General features: G+C 42.0%; 1 protein-coding gene across 1 annotated transcript in view; it reads left to right on the top strand.

The window, feature by feature from the left end:
- Positions 1-21128, top strand: part of LOC103256188 (integrin alpha-9-like) — a 199028-nt gene that overhangs the window by 35144 nt on the left and 142756 nt on the right. Inside the window, exon 5 of the mRNA XM_021710451.1 lies at positions 16405-16481. Within this exon, the coding sequence (XP_021566126.1) occupies positions 16405-16481 (77 nt within the window). The remainder of the gene's footprint in view (positions 1-16404; positions 16482-21128) is intronic.

Genomic DNA, 21128 nt, shown 5'->3' with positions numbered 1-21128 from the left:
AAAAAAGTCAATTAGAAAACATCAGATTTAAGCTACACTGTAGACCAAATGGACCTAGCGAACATATAGAGAACATTCCATTCAATAGGTGCTGAGTATACATTCTTCTCAATTGCACATGGAATATTCTCCAGGATAGATCATATAGTAGGCCATAAAGCAAGTCTTAATGAATTTAAGAATATTGAAATCATGTCAAATATCTTTTCTGACCACAGTGGTATAAAACTAGAACTCAATAACAGGAGGGACTTTGGAAAATTCACAAATATATGGAAATTAAATAATATGATTCTGAATGACCAATGGGTCAATGAAGAAATTAAAGGGGAAATCAAAAAACTTTTTGAGACAATGAAAATGTTAACATAACATACCAACTCTTGAAATGTGGTGGAATTTTGAGCAAATATAAGAGCATAAGAAATAAAAAAATCTAGAAAGTATCAATAATTGTCAAGTAGAATTTGAGTATTCCTAGATATTAACTTTGCAACTGTAGAGGAGGATATGTAATAATGGCAGGGCTCAACTATGAGCAATAATCATGTAGCCATAGTAACATTACCACTGTTTTTCGGTATTTACAATCAAGTCAAAATTAGAACTATAGTGATAGCATACAGTGTAAATGTCATTACATTTGACTGTATAAAGGTAAAATCAGAAAAACAGAAGTTCTTTTAATATCTTAATTTTTTAAACTGGTGAGCCAAGAGATATTGCAAAACTTAATGAAACAAGAAATAGCTATTTATTACTTAAAATTGCAGAGGTCACCAGTAGAACAATGCTTCTTTAAGTGTGCTCCCTCAACCAGCAGCATTCTTCTCTCTTGGGATCTTGTGAGAAATGAAAATTCTTGAGCCCACCCCAAACATGCTGAATCAGAAATTAATGGGGTGGGCCCCAGCAATATATGTTTTAACAAGTTGATTGGGTGATTCTGAAGTAGCTAAAGTTTGAGAACCAGTGCAGTAGAGGAGCTGAAAGTAACGATTTACCCATCAAAATTATGAAGGTAGAAGGGAGGGATCATTGTGTGAGATAAATTCTTGCCTATCATGGAAGAGATTCAGTGAGATAATGTCTAGATCTGATACATCAAGGAGTAGTAGTATCAGCATGTCTTCTAGAGATATGGAAAGAATCATCAAAAGAAACATAAGTGGACATGGGTAATAATGGTTGCCCCTGGAGAGCAGGAGTCAGTATAGTGAGGTGTGCGGCAGGCAGGGGGTTATTATTTTTCTAACCATGTGATTTTTTGGTTGAAATTTAAATGAAAGAAAAATATTGTTCTTAGATTGGGAAGATTGAGAGCCTGAGCCTGAGAAAAATTCTGTGAGAGCATTTCTTGCTTATTCTCCTTTTCCTGATTATGAAAAAAAAAAAAAAAGATAATTTAATGATCTTCCTCCATGTGTCTTCCAGATGTTGGCTTAGTTTGAGGGAAAGAAAGATTCTGAGAGCTAGGCGCACTCCAGGAAGCAGAGCTGATCTTTAACCTGTGTGTGTGTGTGTATGTGTGTGTGTGTGTGTGTGATGTTCTACACAGAGCATCTCACCTGTGTCGTAGGAAGGAGAAACTCATGGGAGCTCTGTAGGTCATGTTGCCAGATAACGTTAGGGTTTTATTACTTTAAATGCATTAATTTCTTCAATCGAAAGGCACTGAGCCTATGGTACCCAGGATTGTACAGAGAGGTGCGTTAAATCCTCTTCATTTAAATTTTGAAAGGATTAATCGGACACCTTTTGATAGCTGAGTTAAAGTAGAATAGTTGTACAGATGGGGGACAGTGACTAGTGCATGTCCAGTACAGGCTTACTGAGGAATCAGAAGGTTTTTGCAGTGAGTTGAAAGGCTAAGCCTTCCCTCTGTAGGGTGAAGCAGGGGTCCCCAACGTCCAGGCTGTGGGCCAGTACCAGTCTGTGGCTTCTAGGAACCGGGTCGCACAGTAGGAGGTGAGCAGCGGTCGGTGGAGCAGATCTCTACCTCCTGTCAGATCAGCAGTGGCATTAAATTCTCATAGAAGTGCAAACCCTATTGTGAACCGCGTATGCAAGGGATCTAGATTGCATGCTCCTTATGAGAATCGAATGCCTGATGATCTCCTCCCCCTTACTGTCGGTGGAAAAATTGTCTTCCACGAAACCAGTCCTTGATGCCAAAAATATTGGAGACTGCTGGAGTGAAGGGCAGTCTTAGGAGAAGATGGGCTTTGGTGCTAGGCTCTGCAAGTGAATAGCGGGGTTGCTCCTGATGCTGAGACTGGATTGGGATTCTGGGAGCTCTGGGGACAGTGGAGCTTGAAAGCTGCAGGCCTCTGTAGGACATGCAGTCTGATAAGCACACATTCCACCCTAAATTTTTTTGTTTTACTAAACATATTTTTTATTTTAAAATTGTGGGGTACAGTTAAGGGTTAGGTATACAAATATGCATCGTTCAGGCACCCTTGTTGATAAGGGGTGTCCCCCCATCCCCAGACAGATATAGATGTTCAAGGTCCACTTATGAGTGAGAACATGTGATACTTAGATCTTTGTTTCTGTGAGAGATCACTTAGTATTATAAACTCTAGTTCCATCCAGGTTGCTGCAAAATTGATGATTTTTTTTTTTATGGCTGTGTAGTATTCCATCATGTATATGTACCACGTTTTTAAAATCCAGTCCTCTTTTGATGGACAGCATGGTTGGTTCCAGGTTCTTGCTATTGTGAACAATGCTGCAATAAACATACGTGTGCAGGTATCTTTTTTATAGAGTGATTTGAGTTCTTCAGGGTATATTCCCAGTAGGAGGATTGCGGGGTCATATGGGAGGTCGCAACAACCCCATTACAAACTGGGCAAAAGATATGAACAGACACTTCTCTAAAGACATACGAGTGGCCAAGAGACACATGAAGAAATGTTCAACCTCATGAATCATCAAGGAGATGCAAATTAAAACTACACTGAGATACCACCTAACTCCAGTCAGAATGGCCATTATCAATAACTCAAAAAATAACAAATGCTGGAGAGGATGTGGTGAAAAGGGAACACTTCTACACTGTTGGTGGGAGTGTAAACTAGTGCAACCTCTGTGGAAAGCAGTGTGGCAATTCCTAAAAGCTCTAAATATTGACCTCCCACCTTAAAAATTTAAGGAAAACAAAGACTTGTGTCTCTCCCCTAAAGGATGAGGACAGAGGGATATTTGATTTTAAAAAACAAAAAACACAAAAAATCCCATAAACTTTGTTTTCATTAACCATAAAAACATTCAAAAGGACAATAAATCCAGAAGCAATTTAGTCAATTGTGTGCCTGCTTCATGTAAGATCTTGATGAAAAGATAAATATGACACTGCTTCTTTCAGGGGACTTACAGGTAGTCCAGGAATAACTTATAAAGTGAGATTCAGATTAGTGTGTGTGAATTCCTTTCCAGGTACCATTTCTAGCTGAGGTGAAGGATATGGTCTGTGGAGAAAGGAAGAATTGGCCAGAGCCTTAAGGGAGAGGTAGGATTAGGATGCTCAGGGAAGGAGGCTTTGATGACTAACAGAAAAGGAGGGACTGATGGATGCTCCAGGTCTCTCATGTGACTGAATATCTAGTGAGGGGATGGGGATTGGCCCTTGGGACTGGAGATTCAGTCTTGCAGTCTAAAGCCATTTGTTCGCTGACCGAGGAGTTGGACTTGATTCTGCAGGGGAAAGGAGACATTACATCTTTTTGAGTTCGGGGAGATCAGAGATGTGTTTCAGGTAGCTTGATCTGCCTAGGTCTGGGGAGGCCAGTTAGGAGTTTGTTGCAGTGCTCTGGGGCAGGCCTAACATGTCAGCCATTGGAGGTTCTGTCTTATATGTCCAGAGAGTTGACTCATAATTAGTTACTAGTTGTTCTCAGCTGCTGAAACAGAGAGTATGGAACTGAATGAAATAATCACGGGAAGTTCTGGCTGGACCGTGTGCTGGGAAAGGAGAAACGCTGTCCTTGGCAGGTCATGTAAGGGGCCCTTATCTCTCTTCCTCAGCTGAGCATACCAGTGGTGATGACAGAGGCCGTCTTCAACCCTGTACACAGAGTAGAGCTTTGAAAATTGTAATTGTTTTTGTGCTTCCTCAGGAGACCCTCAAAGGGATATGGCTACAGCAAAGCTTCTGGGTCACTCACTGTGGTAGGTAGATGTCCATGGCCTAATTTCTGGAGCCTGTGATTATGATGCATTACCTTGCAGAAGGGACGTTGCAGGTATCATTAAGGTTATGAACTCTAAAGCAGGGAGATTAAGATTAACCTGGATTATCCAGATGGGCCCAGTCTAGTCACAGCTGGAGGCAGAAGGAATGAGGCAGAGGAAGAGGCCAGAGAGATTTGCAACATGCCCTTTCTGGTTTGGAAGATGGAGTGTGCAATGTGATAGGAATGTGGATAATCTTATGGGACTGGGAAAGGCTCCCAGGTGAATGTCAGCAAGGAAGCAAGAACCTCAGTCCTACAACCACATGGAACTAGATTCTGCCAACACTCTGAAGGAAGCTGGAAGTGGATTCTCCCTGAGGGCCTCCAGATAAGAGCCCAGACCAGCCCCACACCTTGATTTTGGCTTGTAGAACCTGGAGCAGAGAAGCAAACTGAATTCACCAAGCTTCTGGTGTACAGAACTGTGAGGTAATGGATCTGTGTTATTTTGAGCACCTAAGCTCATGGTAATTTATTACTGCAGTGATAGAAAATAATACATAATATAGCCCACACATCAGAGAACCCCCCCGCCCCCAGGCCTCTTCTGTCCCTTGGCTTCTCTGGGCAAGGAGCATAGGCTTTGGAGAGATGTCAGGGTCCCAGCCCAGAGTACTTATTCCTTTGGAGTCTCAGTTTCCTCACCTGTCACTTGGGAGTGCCATCGTCTACTCTGCCTGCCTCTGGGTGGTTGTGGGATTCCATGAAATATGTGAGAATCATGGAAGTAGGGAGATGGCACTAGATTAGACTCTTCCCTTCCTGGGAGGCTGGCTTCCTGGAGTTGTCGTGAGGAGAGAATGAGGCAACCCTTTGGAGTGGGTCTAACCCAGGCTCTAGAGGAAGCAGGAGTTCCTCTGACACCAGTTCCTTTCCTCTGAGGGTGTGTTCAGTCTCAGCTGGCCCTTGAGTGGGCTCCCTGGTGGGAGGCAGTGGTACCATCTAGGGTCTTTGGATGGTTCTCAGGTGAGTCACTCCAGGTCTTTAGGATTGTCTGGCCTGAAGGGTAAGATATGGGGAGGGTCCATATAACTAGAACTCAAAAGCCAGCCACACCGCCACAACCCCAAATACTACACGAATCCCTCCTCTTTGCTTCATCTCTGCTGACACCCCCTAGGCCAGGCCACCATCATTTGTCACCTAGATCAGATCTCTTCCTTGGATAACCCACCTCTCCATTAGGAACCTCCCTCACCCTTAGGAGAAAATCCAGACTCTTTCTACAACCCACAGCACCTTCAGGATGGCTCTTATATGTGCCACCCACAAATTGCACTTTAGCCTATGCGCAAACTTACCAAGCCCTTTCCTGCCTCAGGCCCTCTGTACATGCTGATTCCCCTTCTGTGAAGCTCTTTTCCATGCTTTCCCCATGGACAATTCTTCATATTTTTAGATCTCATCTTAAATATTGCTTCCTCAGAGAACTATCTCCCCACTACCCTGTACTTCCTGACTTAGCTGTGTAGTTATTCCTTCATGATACCTATCACAATTTGTTATTCTGTCTCCTTGTTTTTATATCCCCCTCATTACAATGGAAGCCCAATAAAGACAAGAATCTATTTTATCTCATTTTCCATTGATCTCCAACACCTAGCACAGTGTCTGGCCTATAGTCAATGATCAATGAACCTTAGTTGAAAGAGCCCTTCTGAAAGAACACAAGACTAGGTCATTCTGCCAAGGTTGGACGTCATAGAGCTTCTTCACTGGCAGATTCAGCAGAAAGCTGTAAAATTAAAAGAAATGTGCTCCATGATCCCTCTGGGAATTCCTCTTGGGCAGGAGAACATGGCATATGATTGACAGTAACAAACCTACACCACAGTACATGTGTGAGTCTCCTTTTCTTTTCTTTTCTTTTTTGAGTTGGAGTCTCACTCTGTCGTCCAGAGTGGAGTGCAGTGGCCGCTCCTGGGCTCCAGCAATTCTTCCGCCTCAGCTGGGAGGCGGGGCTCCAGCAATTCTTCCGCCTCAGCCTTCCAAGTAGCTGGAACTACAGGCGCATGCTACCACGCCTGGCTAATTTTTTTGATTTGTTGTAAAGATGAGGTCTTGCCAAGTTGCCCAGGCGGGTCTCGAACTCGTGGGCTCAGGCAATTCATTCACCTCAGCCTTCCAAAGCGGAGGATTACAGGCTGAGCCACTGAGCCCAGTCGTGAGTCTCCTTTTCAAAAAACAAGTTGGAGAAAGTGTGGCTGGTGAAAGAAAAGGCATTGACTTTGTTGAGAATTTTTACTTTGTTATCCTTTAAGTAAAATGTGAGCTATTTTACTCTAAAATTAATTTTTAACTTTGTTGAAGCCATACGCTTTGGGTATTCATTGTGCTGGAAATCATCACCGTCTGCTCCTCCCCTCCCAGTCCTCTCAGTGCCTGTGTGTGTAAGAATATAGCTCATGCTATGAACACCTACTGTTTACACAGCCTGGCCTGTAAGTAATATTTTCCTGGCTGAGGTGCACAGATGGTTTAACATGTCATTACTTACAGCTCCAAGGTTTATTTTCATTATCATATTTAAATGTCTCTGCAAAAGGAATGGAAGGCTTTGGGATTGGGAGAGGAGTCATTCCAGACATCAGAACCAGATGGGCTCCCAAAACCATGCAACCTGGGGGATTCCAGATTGCACACCTGGATTCAGGGGAGCAGTTCAGCCCAGCTGGAGGAAAAGGGGTGTTAGAGGAACAAGTTCTTATCCTTCATCCTTGTTTCAACCAGATCAATCCTACTTTTATAGGCATCAGCTTTAGGTAAATACTCTTCAAAAAGGGTACCATGGTGGAATACATGGAAAATCATATAATTTCAGAAATATATGAGAAAAACAAGTAGTTCATCGTTTTTACTGACAGAGAAATCTGGCCATGTCCTTCTGTCTCAGGCTTTCTCTCCCAGTTTAACCCTAAGGGCAAAGGAAAGGGGACTTCTGCTTATCAAAAAGCAGGGCTGTTTCCTGAAGTGACCTGTTGGATTTGCAAAATTTCTTCTTTTGTGTTATGTTTTATTTTTGCAATTTGCGGAAAAAATATGTTATAGTCTTCCAGAACTCTTTTCAGAAGCTTCAAGCTCATTGGATTTTCTTCTGAATTGACCTGTTTTATTGAAAACCTTGCCCAAAAGCCTGTGGGGCTATGGGTGTGTAAACATGTCCAGTGGACAGTGTCTAGGGAAGAAACACTAGCCCTTCTGTTCTTCTGAGATGATTTGGGAAATCAAGTGCAAGGTGTTTGCTATTTGCAGTTCAACCTGGTGCCCATTTAGGGGATGTTCTTGCAGATAGATGAGGGAAAGTCTTGCTGGGGGTCCTCTCCAGTTATAAGGCCACTTTTCTCACTCCCACTTGCCTGCCCATGTCCGGGTCAGCAGCTTTTAGAAACACAGCTAGCATGCTTTTTTCTTTTTTCTGATAGCACCAGCCCCTTTATTGAACTTGTTGGCTCTGATTTCTGCCTCTTCTTATGTCTAATTAATAGCAACTTTAAAAAAAAAAATGTAACATAGAACCAAAAACATTCCAGGGTGAAAATCGAGGAGAATTTCCAGTCCTGGAAGGCAGAAGTCCCCTAGAAAAGAGTTTATCACTGATATTAAAAGTTGAGGTTGTAAAAGGACACAATAGGTGGTCCCAGGAAGATCCGGCAAGGACACTGAGTTGGGAGTCCAGGAGACCTTGCCAAGAAGCTATCGGCACTCAGTAATCACGAAGGTTGAACTGGATCACGTAAATGATGCTTTTAGTCAGAGGGAGTAGTTCAACAAACTGCAGTGTCGTGCAGTAAACCAAAGGAAGCCCAGGGCAGTGTACTTATCACTTCCAGTTTTTCCACAGGGGCACGAAACAACATTGGTATGGTGTTTGTGTTTAGAGGGAGGTCACTAGAGCTATTTTCCACCCATGGTTTCAAAATCTGAAAGAACAATTTGTACAGACCCTGATACAGAAGGAATGTCTTAGCTTTAATTTTATGAAGCATTTGCCTTTCATTTATTCTCGAAGATGTAATATTCTTTAGAAAGCAACTGTGTCTGTTTGCTCTGATTTTAATTGTCAGGCAGTGAGCCCTTTCCTTCCTTCATTTGGACCCAGGGCTGAATGGAACTGAGATTTCTGGGACCATCTTGCACACTTATAATGTGTCAGATGAAGGACTGTTTTGGATTGTAGGGGGATGGGGAGCCTACTGAAACATAACTGAGAGGAAGAAACCTCTTACACTCAGGTCCTGGCATTTATATAAAAGGTTTTGAATATTGTGCAAGGTGCTAGAGGTTGCAAACATTAACTCCATGGCTGAGGCCTCTGGGAACTCATGAGGGACTATGGGAGGAACACCAGTTCAGACATGTCACTCCCGTCATACTGGCAGAATGCCATATTATAAGGGCAGAGGCCCTCTGCAAAATCATATTGCCTATCAGGAAAAGTATTGCTCATTTTAGCTAAATAGCCTTCTTGTTTGGTCCCCTTGAGTGGGGTTTGAAAAGCATATATTCCTGCCCAATCCAATTGTCCTACTGTTTTCAGGCTCAGCATGAAATTTGGTTACCATAGCAACCCTATAAACAGTGTCAAATCCATGTCAATAATTGTATTTTTTTAAAAAAACAGATGTCACCAAGTCCAAGTAACTGATCCTCCTCTGAACTTGACAACTGGAGGTAGTCTAAGAATCCTACTTTCTATTAGACCACAAGAGAAGATTTTCTAGTGCAGATGTGGGTAGGAGAAATGAACCCCCCAAAGTCTGAGCACCTAGATGACTTCTGCTCTGAAGTCACCCTCAGCCAGAAGCAGCCACTGAGATGCCAGCCCTGAATCACGTGACCCCATGGCTGCCCTCACTTTAGTGGTCTTAACATTGTGAGAAAAGCATAGCCAGCCTCTGTGCTCTGGCTCAGAGAGAGATGCAACTTGAACTGGATTCATTGTATTTTTTTTTTTTTTTTTTTTGATCTGGCCTGAAGGGAATGAAAAACCAACAGTCAAATATTCTAGAACAGGATTCAGCAAACTACAGCCCATGAGCCAAGTCTGTCACTGCTTGTTTTTTAAATAATGTTTTATTGGAATGTGCCCATTGTCTTATGGATTTCCTATGGCTGCTTTTACTTCAGGGAAACCAGAAGTGAAGAACCCGAGTGAGAAAGCAGCCAGCAGGGAAACTGAATCCATGAGGCTGAGGAGGCCACTGAGTGTCCAGTCCCTAGCTCTCCAAGCAGGAGGCAGGAAATAGTTGTCTCCTGAGAGGAAGGTTTTAACTTCCTTTAACCAGGGAAGAATAAGAGATGATGGCTTCTTAGATCTGTTTGCATTTACTGGAAAGGCTTCTTCCAGGGAAATAAATAGAACTGGCTTTTGCCAGTTCACAGGTGGAGACTGTGGGGAGATGGGAGAGACTTCTTCCAAGTTGGGTTCAGATGTGTCAGATTCAGGCAGCCAAGCTTGTGTTTGCCAGAGGACCTAGGGGGATATGTGGAAAAGCAGGCAGAGAAGTGTTTACAGGCACAGGTTGGAGCTGTTGGGATTGTTCCCTGAGAGGAAAATCAGGAGTTTGTCACATTGGCTTCATGGAGAACCTGTGCTCTTTGCACTTTGTACAGAGGAGAAGGCATTTCTACCTGCTTCTGGAAACAAGGTTGTCATTCAGCTTCTGAAGCTTTAGTCTGCCCACCCTCCTGCCCCAGAGAGAAGCCTTTTAATTTCTTAGGAAACAAACTGGCCAGAGAGACTGATTCAGGTCCAGAGCACAGGAATTCTTGAATTTCAACCTCAGTCTCCACAGTACTTGACACAGGTTTCTTGACTTTTCGGTGTCTTGCTTTTTAACATATAAAAAAAACCCTGCATTCTCAGTTTGTAGGGGGTCTTGCTTAAGCCAAGGCTTTGCTGGGGCTTGGATTTTGCAGCCCATTTTTGGCTATAGCATTGCCCAATTAAGGAAGGCCGTTAGATTGGCCGAGTATTCTGATGTTCTATTGCTGCATAAAAAACATTGAGATGTAGTGACTTTAGTAACTTCAAATAACAATAGCCATTTATTTTGTTCATGAATTTGATTTTTAGTTATTTTTATTTATATTTAGTGTGTACAAAACTATGTTCTGATGTACATTTAGATTGTGAAATAATTACTATAATTAAGCAAATTAATATCTCCATCTCCTCTCATAGCTACCTTTTTTTTTGGTGGTAAGAGCACTTAAAATCTACTTTCATGGCAAGTTTCCAGTACATAATACAATATTATCAACTATAGTTATCATGCTGTTCATCTCTAAGCATCTCTAGAGGTCTCTGTAGATCTCTAAGCTTACTCATCCTGTGTAGCTACAGTTTTGTACCTTTGACCAACATCTCCCATATCCCCCACCCCTGGTAACCATCAGTGTACTACTCCCTGTTTTCATGTATGTAGTTAACTTTTTAAGATTCTACAATAAGTGAGATCATGCAGTACTTTTGTTCCTGTGTCTGGTTTATTTCACTCAACATTATGTCCTTCAGGTTCGTCCATGTTGTCGAAAATGACAGGATCTTTTTTAAGGCTGAATAATATTCCATTGTATACCACAGTTTCTTTATCCATTCACCTGTTGACAAACACTTAGGCTGTTTTCATATCTTGGCTATTGTGAATAATGCTTCAGTGAATATAGGCATACACATATTTCTGTGAGGTAATGATTTTATTTCCTTTGGATGTATACAAAGAAGAGGGATTGCAGGATCATATGGTAGTTCTATGATGATTTTTTGAGGAACCTCTATACAGTTTTCCATAAAGGTTGTACCAATTTACATTCCCACCAATACTGTAAAAGGTTCCCTACCCTTTACACCCTTGCCAATGCTTGTTATCGCTTGTCTTTTTGACAGTAGCCATCCTAACAGGTGTGAGATGACACCTCATGGTGGTTTTGGTTTTCATTTCCCCGATGATTAGGAATGAAGATTTTTCAACAGAACCCTTGCAGGTCAGATGGAAGTGTGATGATATATTCAAAGTATTGAAAGAAAAAAAAAAAAACCCTGCCATCAAGAATACTATACTCAGCAAACCTGTCCTTCAGAAATGAAGGAGGTAAAGACTTTCTCAGATAAATACAAGCTGAGGGAGTTTATCACCACTAGACCTGCTTTACAAGAAATGCTAAAAGGAGTTCAAGTTGAAATGAAAGGATGCTAAACAACAAAAAAGCATAATAGGGAGCGGGGGGGGAATAAGACGAGCATAATAAATTAGGAGACTTTTTGGTACAGATAAGTATGTAGACAAAACAGAATAGTATCTTACTGTAAAGGTGGTGGGTAAATTGCCTTTCATTCTACAATAAAAGTTAAAAGAGAGCCGGGCTCGGTGGCTCAACCTGTAATCCCGCCCCTTTGGGAGGCTGAGGTGAGTGGATTGCCTGAGCCCGTGGGTTCAAGACCCACCTGGGCAGCGAGACCTCATCTCTACAATAAATCAAAAAATCAGCCGGATGTGGTAGCGCATGCCTGTAATTCCGGCTACTCGGAAGGCTGAGGTGGAAGGATCGCCGGAGCCCAGCAGGTCGAGGCTGCGGTGGCCGGGAGCGGCCACTGCACTCCAGTCTGGGCGATAGAGTGAGACTCCAACTCAAAAAAAAAAAAAAAAAAAAAAAAAGTTAAAAGACAGAAGTATTAAAAACAACTATAAATTATGTTAATGGATATGCAATATAAATAGGTATAAATTGGAACATGATAACATATAATGTGGGGGGAAGAGAGGGAAAATGGGAGAATTCTTTAATGCAAGTAAAGTTAAGTTGTCATCAACTTATAATAGACTGTATTAAGATATTTCATGCATACCTCTCTTGGTAACCCCCAAGAAAATACTTGTGGAAGTTATAAAAAAAGAAAAAGAGAAAATAATAAAAATCTATTGATATAACAACAAAAAAGAAACAACAAAGAAAATGGCAAGGGAGAAATAGAGGGATGAAAGAATAAGACAGATAGGAAACAGTTAACAAAATGGCAATAGTAAACCCTTCCCTATCAATACTTTAAATGTAAATGAACTAACCTCCTCAATAAAAAGATATAGAGTGGCTGAATGGATTAAAAAACAAGATCAAACTCTATGCTGTCTACAAGAAGCTTACTTTAGATCCAAGGACACACCTAGGAATGGAAAAAGATATTCTACATAAATGCCAACCGAAAGAAAGCAGGAGTGGTTAATACTTAAATCAACAACATAGACTTTAAGTGAAAAACTATCTCAGGAAATAAAGAAGTTCATTACATGATGATAAAAAGGGTCATTTCAACAGGAAGATATAACACTTATAAATCTATATATGCCTAACATCAGCACACCTAAGTAAATAAAACAAATATTAACAGATCTGAAAGGAGAAATTGATAACAATACAGTAATAGAAGATGTCAATACTTTACTTTCAATAATGCATAGAAAATCTAGTTAGAAAATCAATAAAGGAGAAGCAGACTTGAACAATGCTATAGAACAAATGGACCTAGCAGACATATATACAACTTTCCACCAAAACAGTAAAAGAACACACATTTTTCTCAAGTGCACATGGAACATTCTCTAGAATAGATCACATGTTAGGTCATAACACAAATCTTAAATTTAAGAAGATTGAAATCATACCAAGTATCTTTTCTAACCACAATGGAATGAAACTAGAAATCAGTAATAGCAAGAAAATGGGGGAAATTGTTTGTGAATTTGTTAATGAATTTGCAATTTGGCAGGACCTGGTCCAGATAGCTCATTTCTGCTCCACATAGTGTCTGTCAGCTGGGGCAGCTCAGTGGGTTTGTAGGACTTCACGGAGAGTCTCATTTTCATGATGACTCACTCACATGGCCTACAAGTTGATGTGGCTGTCAGTTTTTCTCGATGTGAGCCTCTCCATGGAAAGCTTGGGTTTCCTTGCTGCAGAGTGGCTAAGTTCCAAGAACAAATGCCCCAAGAGAACTAGAAGGAAGCTCTATTCCTTTTTATGACCTAGCCTCAGAAGTCATACAGCATCACTTCACTGTAGCCACAAATCCACCCAGATTTCAGGGGAGGGAGCATTAAACCCTACCTCTCTATGGAAGGAGTATCAAAGTCACATTGTAAGGAGTCTCATGCAGGTGTTGTTGCATTGGTTCCTGGAAAATATGGTTACCTACACACAGGTAAATTCACATCAACTCTTTTCTCCACTATCTCCTTATACCTCACACCAGTTAGGAAGCCTCATGGTGTTCACTCGTGCATGCTGTGGTTGCCCACATCTGCCACTGTAAGCAGTGATGCACAGTGTCTAGAATAAAAGCACTGTAATAGCTGGGAGTTCCTAACCCTGGCTAAGTACTGATCTGGATTATTATTTTCTTTTTACAAATGAGGAAACTGAATCCTGGAGGGAGGAAAAGTCAGTATTCTTAATGTAGTACAGTAAAATTAGGATTGGACTTCGAATTTCTTAGTTTCTTAACTAGTGTTTTATCTTTTCCTGATAGTTTGTACTTAATTTTAGCTGGTCATTGTAAGCACTCATATAATCTGTATGTGTATGTGTGTGTACATACACATGTATGTATATATTCATATATACATACATACATGCATAATATGCACACATGTATACATATGCACACACACACACACGCTCTGGCAGATTGAGTGCTTGCCTTTTTGGGTAGAAGCTCAGCAGCAATGAAGGGCTTGACAGCTAGAGAATCCAGTTTCAGGGACAGGAGTTAGAGAGCAGAGTTCAAGGGAAAGTCGGAACAAGGAAAATTAGCTTTTCCATAACCAAGCAATTCCTCACTGGGAGGCTTTGCGGTTCATGTGGTGTAGGGACAGTTACTTTGGTTGGGGGCTGCAGCTTTGGTATTGATGAACAGTGTGCTATCCCTGGCCTTACACTGGGCCATCCACCATTAGGGTCCCCATTTGCACGGCCACCCTATGTCTCAGGGCACTATGTGGTCTTTCAGTGTTAACATTCTAGGTCCTGAGGGCAGACATAGAGGTGAACAAAATCAATACAGTTCCCCCATCCTGTTGGAGCATACTTCTAGCAAGGGAGACTAACATTGAATATATAATGATAAAATTGATCAGTTTCGATTGAGATGAGCAGTAGAGGGAAAAAGTGCATGGAACTATAAGACCTTACTACAGGGGCCTGAACTTGTAAGGGGCTCAGAGATGTGGGCTTGATTTGCTCTTAGACGGTTAAAAGGACATGTACTAGGTGAACTAGGTGGAGGAAATTGGGAATCCACTTGTGGGGAGACGCTGGGGAGGAGGACTGTAAAGCCAGTCTGAGGGATGGTTGGCATAAGAGAGCCAGGGTGACAGAGGTAAGGGGGGCAGGGGTGAGATCTCACAGGCTGCATGTCACAGAATAACAGGTCACATCCTGTTCTTCAGTTCTCATCTCTTCCCACCCCACCATTCCACATGAAGTCAGACCCTCTCTCTTTCTGTGAGATGGGAAAGGCACATAAAAGGAGGGAACTATATCCCAGGGACCCATATGGGTTTTGTAAGGCCTGAAGCTTGTATAGTAGGAGAGGAGGTCTTAAAGGAAACACAGTGAAATTATGGAAACAAAGTTAGGTGCACAGCCTCAGCAAGGGCCATGTCAGGGAGGGACCTCCAAGCTTAAGTTTCATTAGCTTGGTGGGGAAGCCGCCTTTGACCCTCCCTCTGTCCTAAAGATCATAAAACCATCCTTTCACCTTGCCTAAGACACGCGTGCAGTCCTTACGCCCATTTCTTCCTGTTTTCTCCTCGGTTGAGATGGCAAATAAAGCATAAATGTCTTATATTGGAATCTCCTGGAAATTGGCTCTCTCCTTGACACCAACAGTGTCCAAAATAACATGGGAATTTCCTCTTTTTGCCCAAGACTTCCATGATATTTTCCCTGATAATCAAGGAAGGGAATGTTGGCTGAGGCACTTTATTCTTTGGGAAATGTGGCACAGGAATATGAATTTCCATAGGCAAAATTACTCTGTCTGGTCGAGTCTAGACTGTCCTTTGGCCAGCTAGTTTGCTGGCGCCCATGCTGGTGCTCTGAGATGCCGCCTGAATTCACTCTGTGGGAGAGGTGCAAATCACCTGGAACTGTGTTTTGGGGGAGGAGGAAAAAACTCATAAACATGAGCTGTGACGATGAAGAAGTTTAATAATGAATAAATTACAACTAAAAGATGGCAACAGACTTGTATCCAGATCCCACTGAAATGATCAAAGCCTGTAACAGTAGTGAAGCGTCTCTGTCATCTAGAACTTGGGGAGGCTGCTGTCCATAGTTCAGAAACGTTAGGGAGGTGGAGACCAGATTGTGGGGAAGATTGACAGGTTGTCTATGTACCACAGAAGAAAGCTCTAACCCTTCCCAAAAAGCTGGTCCTGATTTCCTGGCCAATCCCACAGATAGGCCCACACTCAGGCATATCCAGCAAGCACTCTGGAAATATGTCGGTTTTGGCATGCCAAGCATTGGCCCCAGCACTGGGTGGGTCTTTGAGTTAAGGCCCAGTCTTGGCTAGAGAAAAGGCACTGTGTCCCTGTTAACTTCTGGCTGCCCCACCAAGAAACTGGCAAGAATCCCCTCTGCTCTGTTGTGGTTAGTGCCCTCAGCCTAATGGTCTAATTGCATTTGACTTTTCCCTTCGGGAATAAAATTCAATATAGTCCCATTGCTCAGGCAAAACCTATCTCAAATATAGATTTTTCTGCCTCCCCAGGAGAGCAAATGGGGGAGATGACCAGATTACAACCTGAGAGTTCTTTACTCAGCAGGATTGTTGTTCATCTGAGAGCACCTAAAAGATATTCTCAGTCAAGGATAGCTACCATGTAACCTTCTTGAAAATATAACTTGAAGAGGCGCTTCAGTAGAGTAGGAAATGAATCAAATAAGGAACACGCTCGTGAAATCAGAGCCACGGTGGACGTAGGCTTCCTTGGAACCTTGAGAAGGATCCTCTCCCTATGCTGGGGAGCTGGCTCCCCGGAAGTGGGGGTAGAGGGTCAAAGGGGATGAATTCCCACTGATTTGCAAGAAGGGAATGAGCTGTTGTTTACTTACTTGCCTTGAAATCCTGTCCCAACCTTCCTTTGTGTCTCTTTCATAGACCGTTTTTGAAAGGAATTGCCATTCGGAAGACTGTGCTGCTGACCTGCAGCTTCGGGGTAAACTGTTGCTGTCCAGGTACGTCAATGTTCCTTATACAACAGTGTTCTGAGAAACTCGTTTTTCTTGACTCTGGGCCCAAAACCTTCATGTGCAGATTTCCCCACTGAAGAAGGTAAACAGAGTTGGTGGGTTACTGTGATATTTTGTGGTTTTAAAAAATGTATGTTATTAAATAATTTTAACAACAGCTATTATTTTGGGGGATTGTTTGGGTTGGGTTTTGTTTGCAATTCTACATATCTCAAAATTTCACGTCTATTTCTAATTTCTATTGAGTATTTGTGTGAGGGGGCTGTTTTATGTTTACTCATTACATTAAGTCGAATCATATGAAATTGCCCATATTTGACCTTTGGGACAATCTCAGATGATTTAACCTATTATTATATAAAGGTTCTCTTTAACCTCCTTTACCTTAACAATGGCATCTGCTTCAGCAACGAGTCATGTTTCTGTGGCAGCCTGGAGGCGAAGGAGAGGATCAGGCTGTCCTGATCCAAGTGAACAGACGTTCTCTTTATTATTTCAGGGTTTCCTCCCACACTGCATGAGCCCCCAAGGCTAAAGGTGAACCGTACAGAGCCCTTCTGTTTCCTCTTTGTCAACCTTTTATTTTAGACTCTTTTAGGATGAAGGTGCTGGTTCTGAATCACTTAGCCACATTTCAGAGAATGGCTTCCTTTTGAAACAATTCTGTCTGAAAAACTCTTTTAGCCTTGGAGTCAGAAAACCCTTCCATAATATTTGTTACTTTTTCTCAAAAATGGTAATCAGTTTTGTTAGTTTTTTTTTAAATTGTTTGTTTTCAATTTGAAACTAGTTCTCGGTGTGAAACTAGTTATTTTTCAAAATGCCATAGTGTGCCCCTTACTTGTAATTGTGAGAATTAAGTGTGGATGGAATGAAAGAAATATCCCATCATGAACCAGTAACTACACTAGGACACTTTTACTTATGATGATAATTAATCTTTTCTTCATCAGAGGAAAGTAATACTAAGATTCTTTTTCTTCTGTTTGAGTTTCTTGGAAGAAGGTGATGTAACACCCCTTCACACACACAAATACTCCTCCAAACCACTTAAGTATTAGTTAGCATTGCTTTTACTTGGAGCTAGAGTGGTAGATTAAAGTAGCTCATGTTTTGCCAAGTTTAGAAAATTACTTAAAACTCATGGAGTGTTATTGGAATTGTTTAACAGTAATAAGAAGAGCCTCCTGGGATTATTATAGAAACCAATTCTGAAGATTTATAAATTTTCAGCTTATTTACTTTAACTGTTAATAGATCTTTCAAAAAGCATTTCAGGGAAAAAGTAACAAGAAACAAAAATATATGGATTTGTTTTATCTTGAGGCAGACTGTAAATGCTGAAAATTTATTTTGGATCATAGAAAACTTCATGTGGTGGGAGAATGTTGACTTACTCCAAGGTTAAATATTAAGTTAGGAATGTCCTAATGTTCTTGCTACCCATTAGTGGATGATCAAGTCCATCTCTATTGAATTGTGCTCAATGAAGCATCTTGTGGCTAAAGCTGCCTCCACAGCTCCAATCAGACCTTTAAGAGTGTGGCCAGAACCAGTTATGTTCTGTGGGCCTTAATAATGCTAGAACAACAAATGTGGTGGCCAAGGCCCGTATCAGCTAGCTATTGCCCAAATGATACTGTATAGCAAATCATCCCCAAATTCAGTGGTGTAAAACAGCAATCATTCATTCTCATGGATCTGCAGGTTAGCTGCAGAGGGTAGATTATAGACTTGGGTGACACAAGTCAGCTCTACTCTGTGTGTCTTTCTCTGTTGCCCTGGAACCAGTGGGCTAGCCTGGACATATTCTTCTCATGGTATGACAGAGGTATGCGAGGGCAAGCCGAAATGTGCAATGACTCTTAAGGCATGGGCTTAAAACTGATGCACTATTCCTTTGGCCTTATTCTGTTGGCCATAGCAAGTCACATGGCCAAATTCAAAGTCAAGGGACAGAAAATATTTTCTGCCCCTTAGTGGGAAGAACTATAAAGTCACACAGCAAAGGACATGAGCATAGGGAATAGGTGCCAACAATGCAGTCTACTATGCAGTGTGAAAAGCAGGGTTGCCCTGTCTCTTGTCCTGATGCCTTACAGTTGTCAGTGTTATTTCAACCTTTCTTGCAATTCCATCTTCCTAGAACTCAGACATGAGACCTGGAGACTGAGTGAGGAGATTTTCTGAACCTCAGGGGCAGCATCCTTGGTTCAACGCTCTGAGCCTCTCCTTAGGATGTGTTATTTCTTAGGAGGACTCTGGGCTCTAAAAAGAGCCTTTTGGCTGGATCCTTCATTAAAGAAATTTTCACTGTACTTTTGGGCCTATAAGCTGTTCCCACAGGGGCCATCAGAGATATGTTCATTGGTACTTGGATTAGCTGAGAAATAAAACCAAACCATTTATACTGGATTTCTCCAGACCTTCGAGTGTTCACTTTTCATAGTCAGGCATAATATGGAGTGAAGACACAGTCAGTAAGCTGGTTGTGAAGTCAGGGTCTGAATTTGGGTGACAGAGACTTAGTGTCTTGAACCAGAAGTGAGCTGCTTTGGTTATCATTTAGATTTCTTGATTCATTATTGCCTGGGATGGGATGTACCCTCCTTCATTGCCCAAGCCAGGCAAGTACTGGATGCCAGGCTGAGGATGTGGCACCACTTGGTGAGTACTGCAAGAGAGTTGGATGGGTTGTTACAGGGCTGTAGAGCAGGTTCCAAGAGGCGGTATTAAGGGGAATGAGGAAGACTCAGGCACTCTGGATGGAGCAAACACATGAGCAGAGGTATGACGAGCAGGACTCCCATGAAGATCTTTAGGTGTCTGGAGTGAAGGAGGTGGTCAGGAGAAAGATATAAACCAAATTGTGACATACCTGTGAGTTTGGACTAGCCAAATCATACCATAAGTGCATTTAACCTAACAAGAATGCGGGCAGGCAAACTCAAGGAGCTGGGGATGAGGTGATATGGGTCATTCAGTCCTTTGCTCTGCTCAGTGAAAGTATGAATACATTCTAGCTTGAGTTTTGCATCTTTTTCTCTCTCCATCCATCTCAGATCCTGCTGTCCCACCTCAGGGAAAGCCACCATTTGTCTCAATACAGGAGTCACCTTGGTAGTGTTGGACTTAGGAGAGATGTTGTACTGATCTCAACCATGGTGCTCCCCCATCCTCACAAGGGCAATTTAGACACAGTGTTTGCCTCCCATGCTGTCTTTAGAACCTAGCTCTAGTGTTAGTTGTGGTCTAACTCTATGAAAAGTTGAAGAAGCATAGGAATCAAGAGAAAGATTCCTCTGACTACTGTGTAGACAGTTGGTGCAAGGTGATGTTGCTGGAGGCAACTGAATACCTACGAGACTGAGGAGCTTTTGTCTTAAGACGGCAGAGGGAAAGACATCCAAGAGTGTTTGGGTTACCCAGAGTGGCCAGCGATCAAGTCAGGAAATACTACCTGTGCCTAGGATTCATGGATCTTATTTTTCTCTCCAGAGAGCATGAATTCTGGTAGCCCTGTGATTTCTTAAAACCATCCGTCAACTCTTCAATTAAAAGTCCGTGCTCTGGCCAGGCTCAGTGGCTCAGCCTGTAATTCCAGCACTTTGGGAGACGGAGGCGAGTGGATTGCCTGAACCCGCGAGTTCGAGACCACTCAGGCAACTTGGTGAGACCTAGTCTCTACAATCAATCAATCAGTAAATTACCCGGTCATAGTAGCGTGTTCCTGTAGTTCCAGCTACTTGGAAGACTAAGGCAGAAGGATTACCAGAGCCCAGCAAGTCAAGGCTGCCATGGCCGGGAGCATGCCACTGCACTCTAGTTTGGGTGACAGACTGAGACTCCAACTCAAAAAAAAAAAAGTCCATGCTCTTTAATGGGCTTAAATTCAGTTCCAAAACATGCCATTATCAAAATGCCCAGGAATAGGAATGAAACTGGTTAAAAAGTTTCTATTAAACAGGACTGGAAATTCCAATTGTAAAAGGATGTGACTACGTTTTGTCTTTCTAAATACTTATAGTTTCTAAGAAAGTATCATATGTGATTATGATATAGAAAAAGAAAAATAGACTATGACAGTTGAGCTAAAAAAAAAAAAAGATTTTTTTATTTTAAATGCATCTCATCGGAGATCAGTAGAACATTTCAGTGCCTCCTGGCTAGCAGTTCCAATAAAAGAAAGTTTATTTATTTATTTAAAAGATATGGGGTACAATTCAGGATCAGGTATACAAATGGTCATTGTACAGGTAAAGTTTGGGCCTGACTTTGGTCCTCACTTTGCCTGATTTTAGATCAGGTACCCTTATTGATGAAGTATGTCCTCCTCCCTGCCGGCAGTGTCCTGCTATTGCCAATCCCTTTCTCATAGTATTATGATACTTATTCAGGGTCTGCTTATAAGTGAGAACATGTGGAGAACTTTTTTTTTTTTTTTGAGTTGGAGTCTTGCTCTTTGCCCAGGTTGGAATGCAGTGGCACACTCATGGCCACCCCAGCTTCGACCTGCTGGGCTCTGTCGATCCTTCTGCCTCACCCTTCCATGTAGCTGGAACTACAGGGGCACGCTTCCATGCCTGGCTAATTTTTTATTTATTGTAGAGTTGAGGTCTCTCCAAGTTGCCT

This window comes from Carlito syrichta, unplaced genomic scaffold (assembly GCF_000164805.1).
Source record: "Carlito syrichta isolate Samal-C Ts95f unplaced genomic scaffold, Tarsius_syrichta-2.0.1 Scaffold289019, whole genome shotgun sequence".
NCBI lineage: Eukaryota > Metazoa > Chordata > Mammalia > Primates > Tarsiidae > Carlito > Carlito syrichta.
This window is presented reverse-complemented; position numbering and strand designations above follow the sequence as displayed.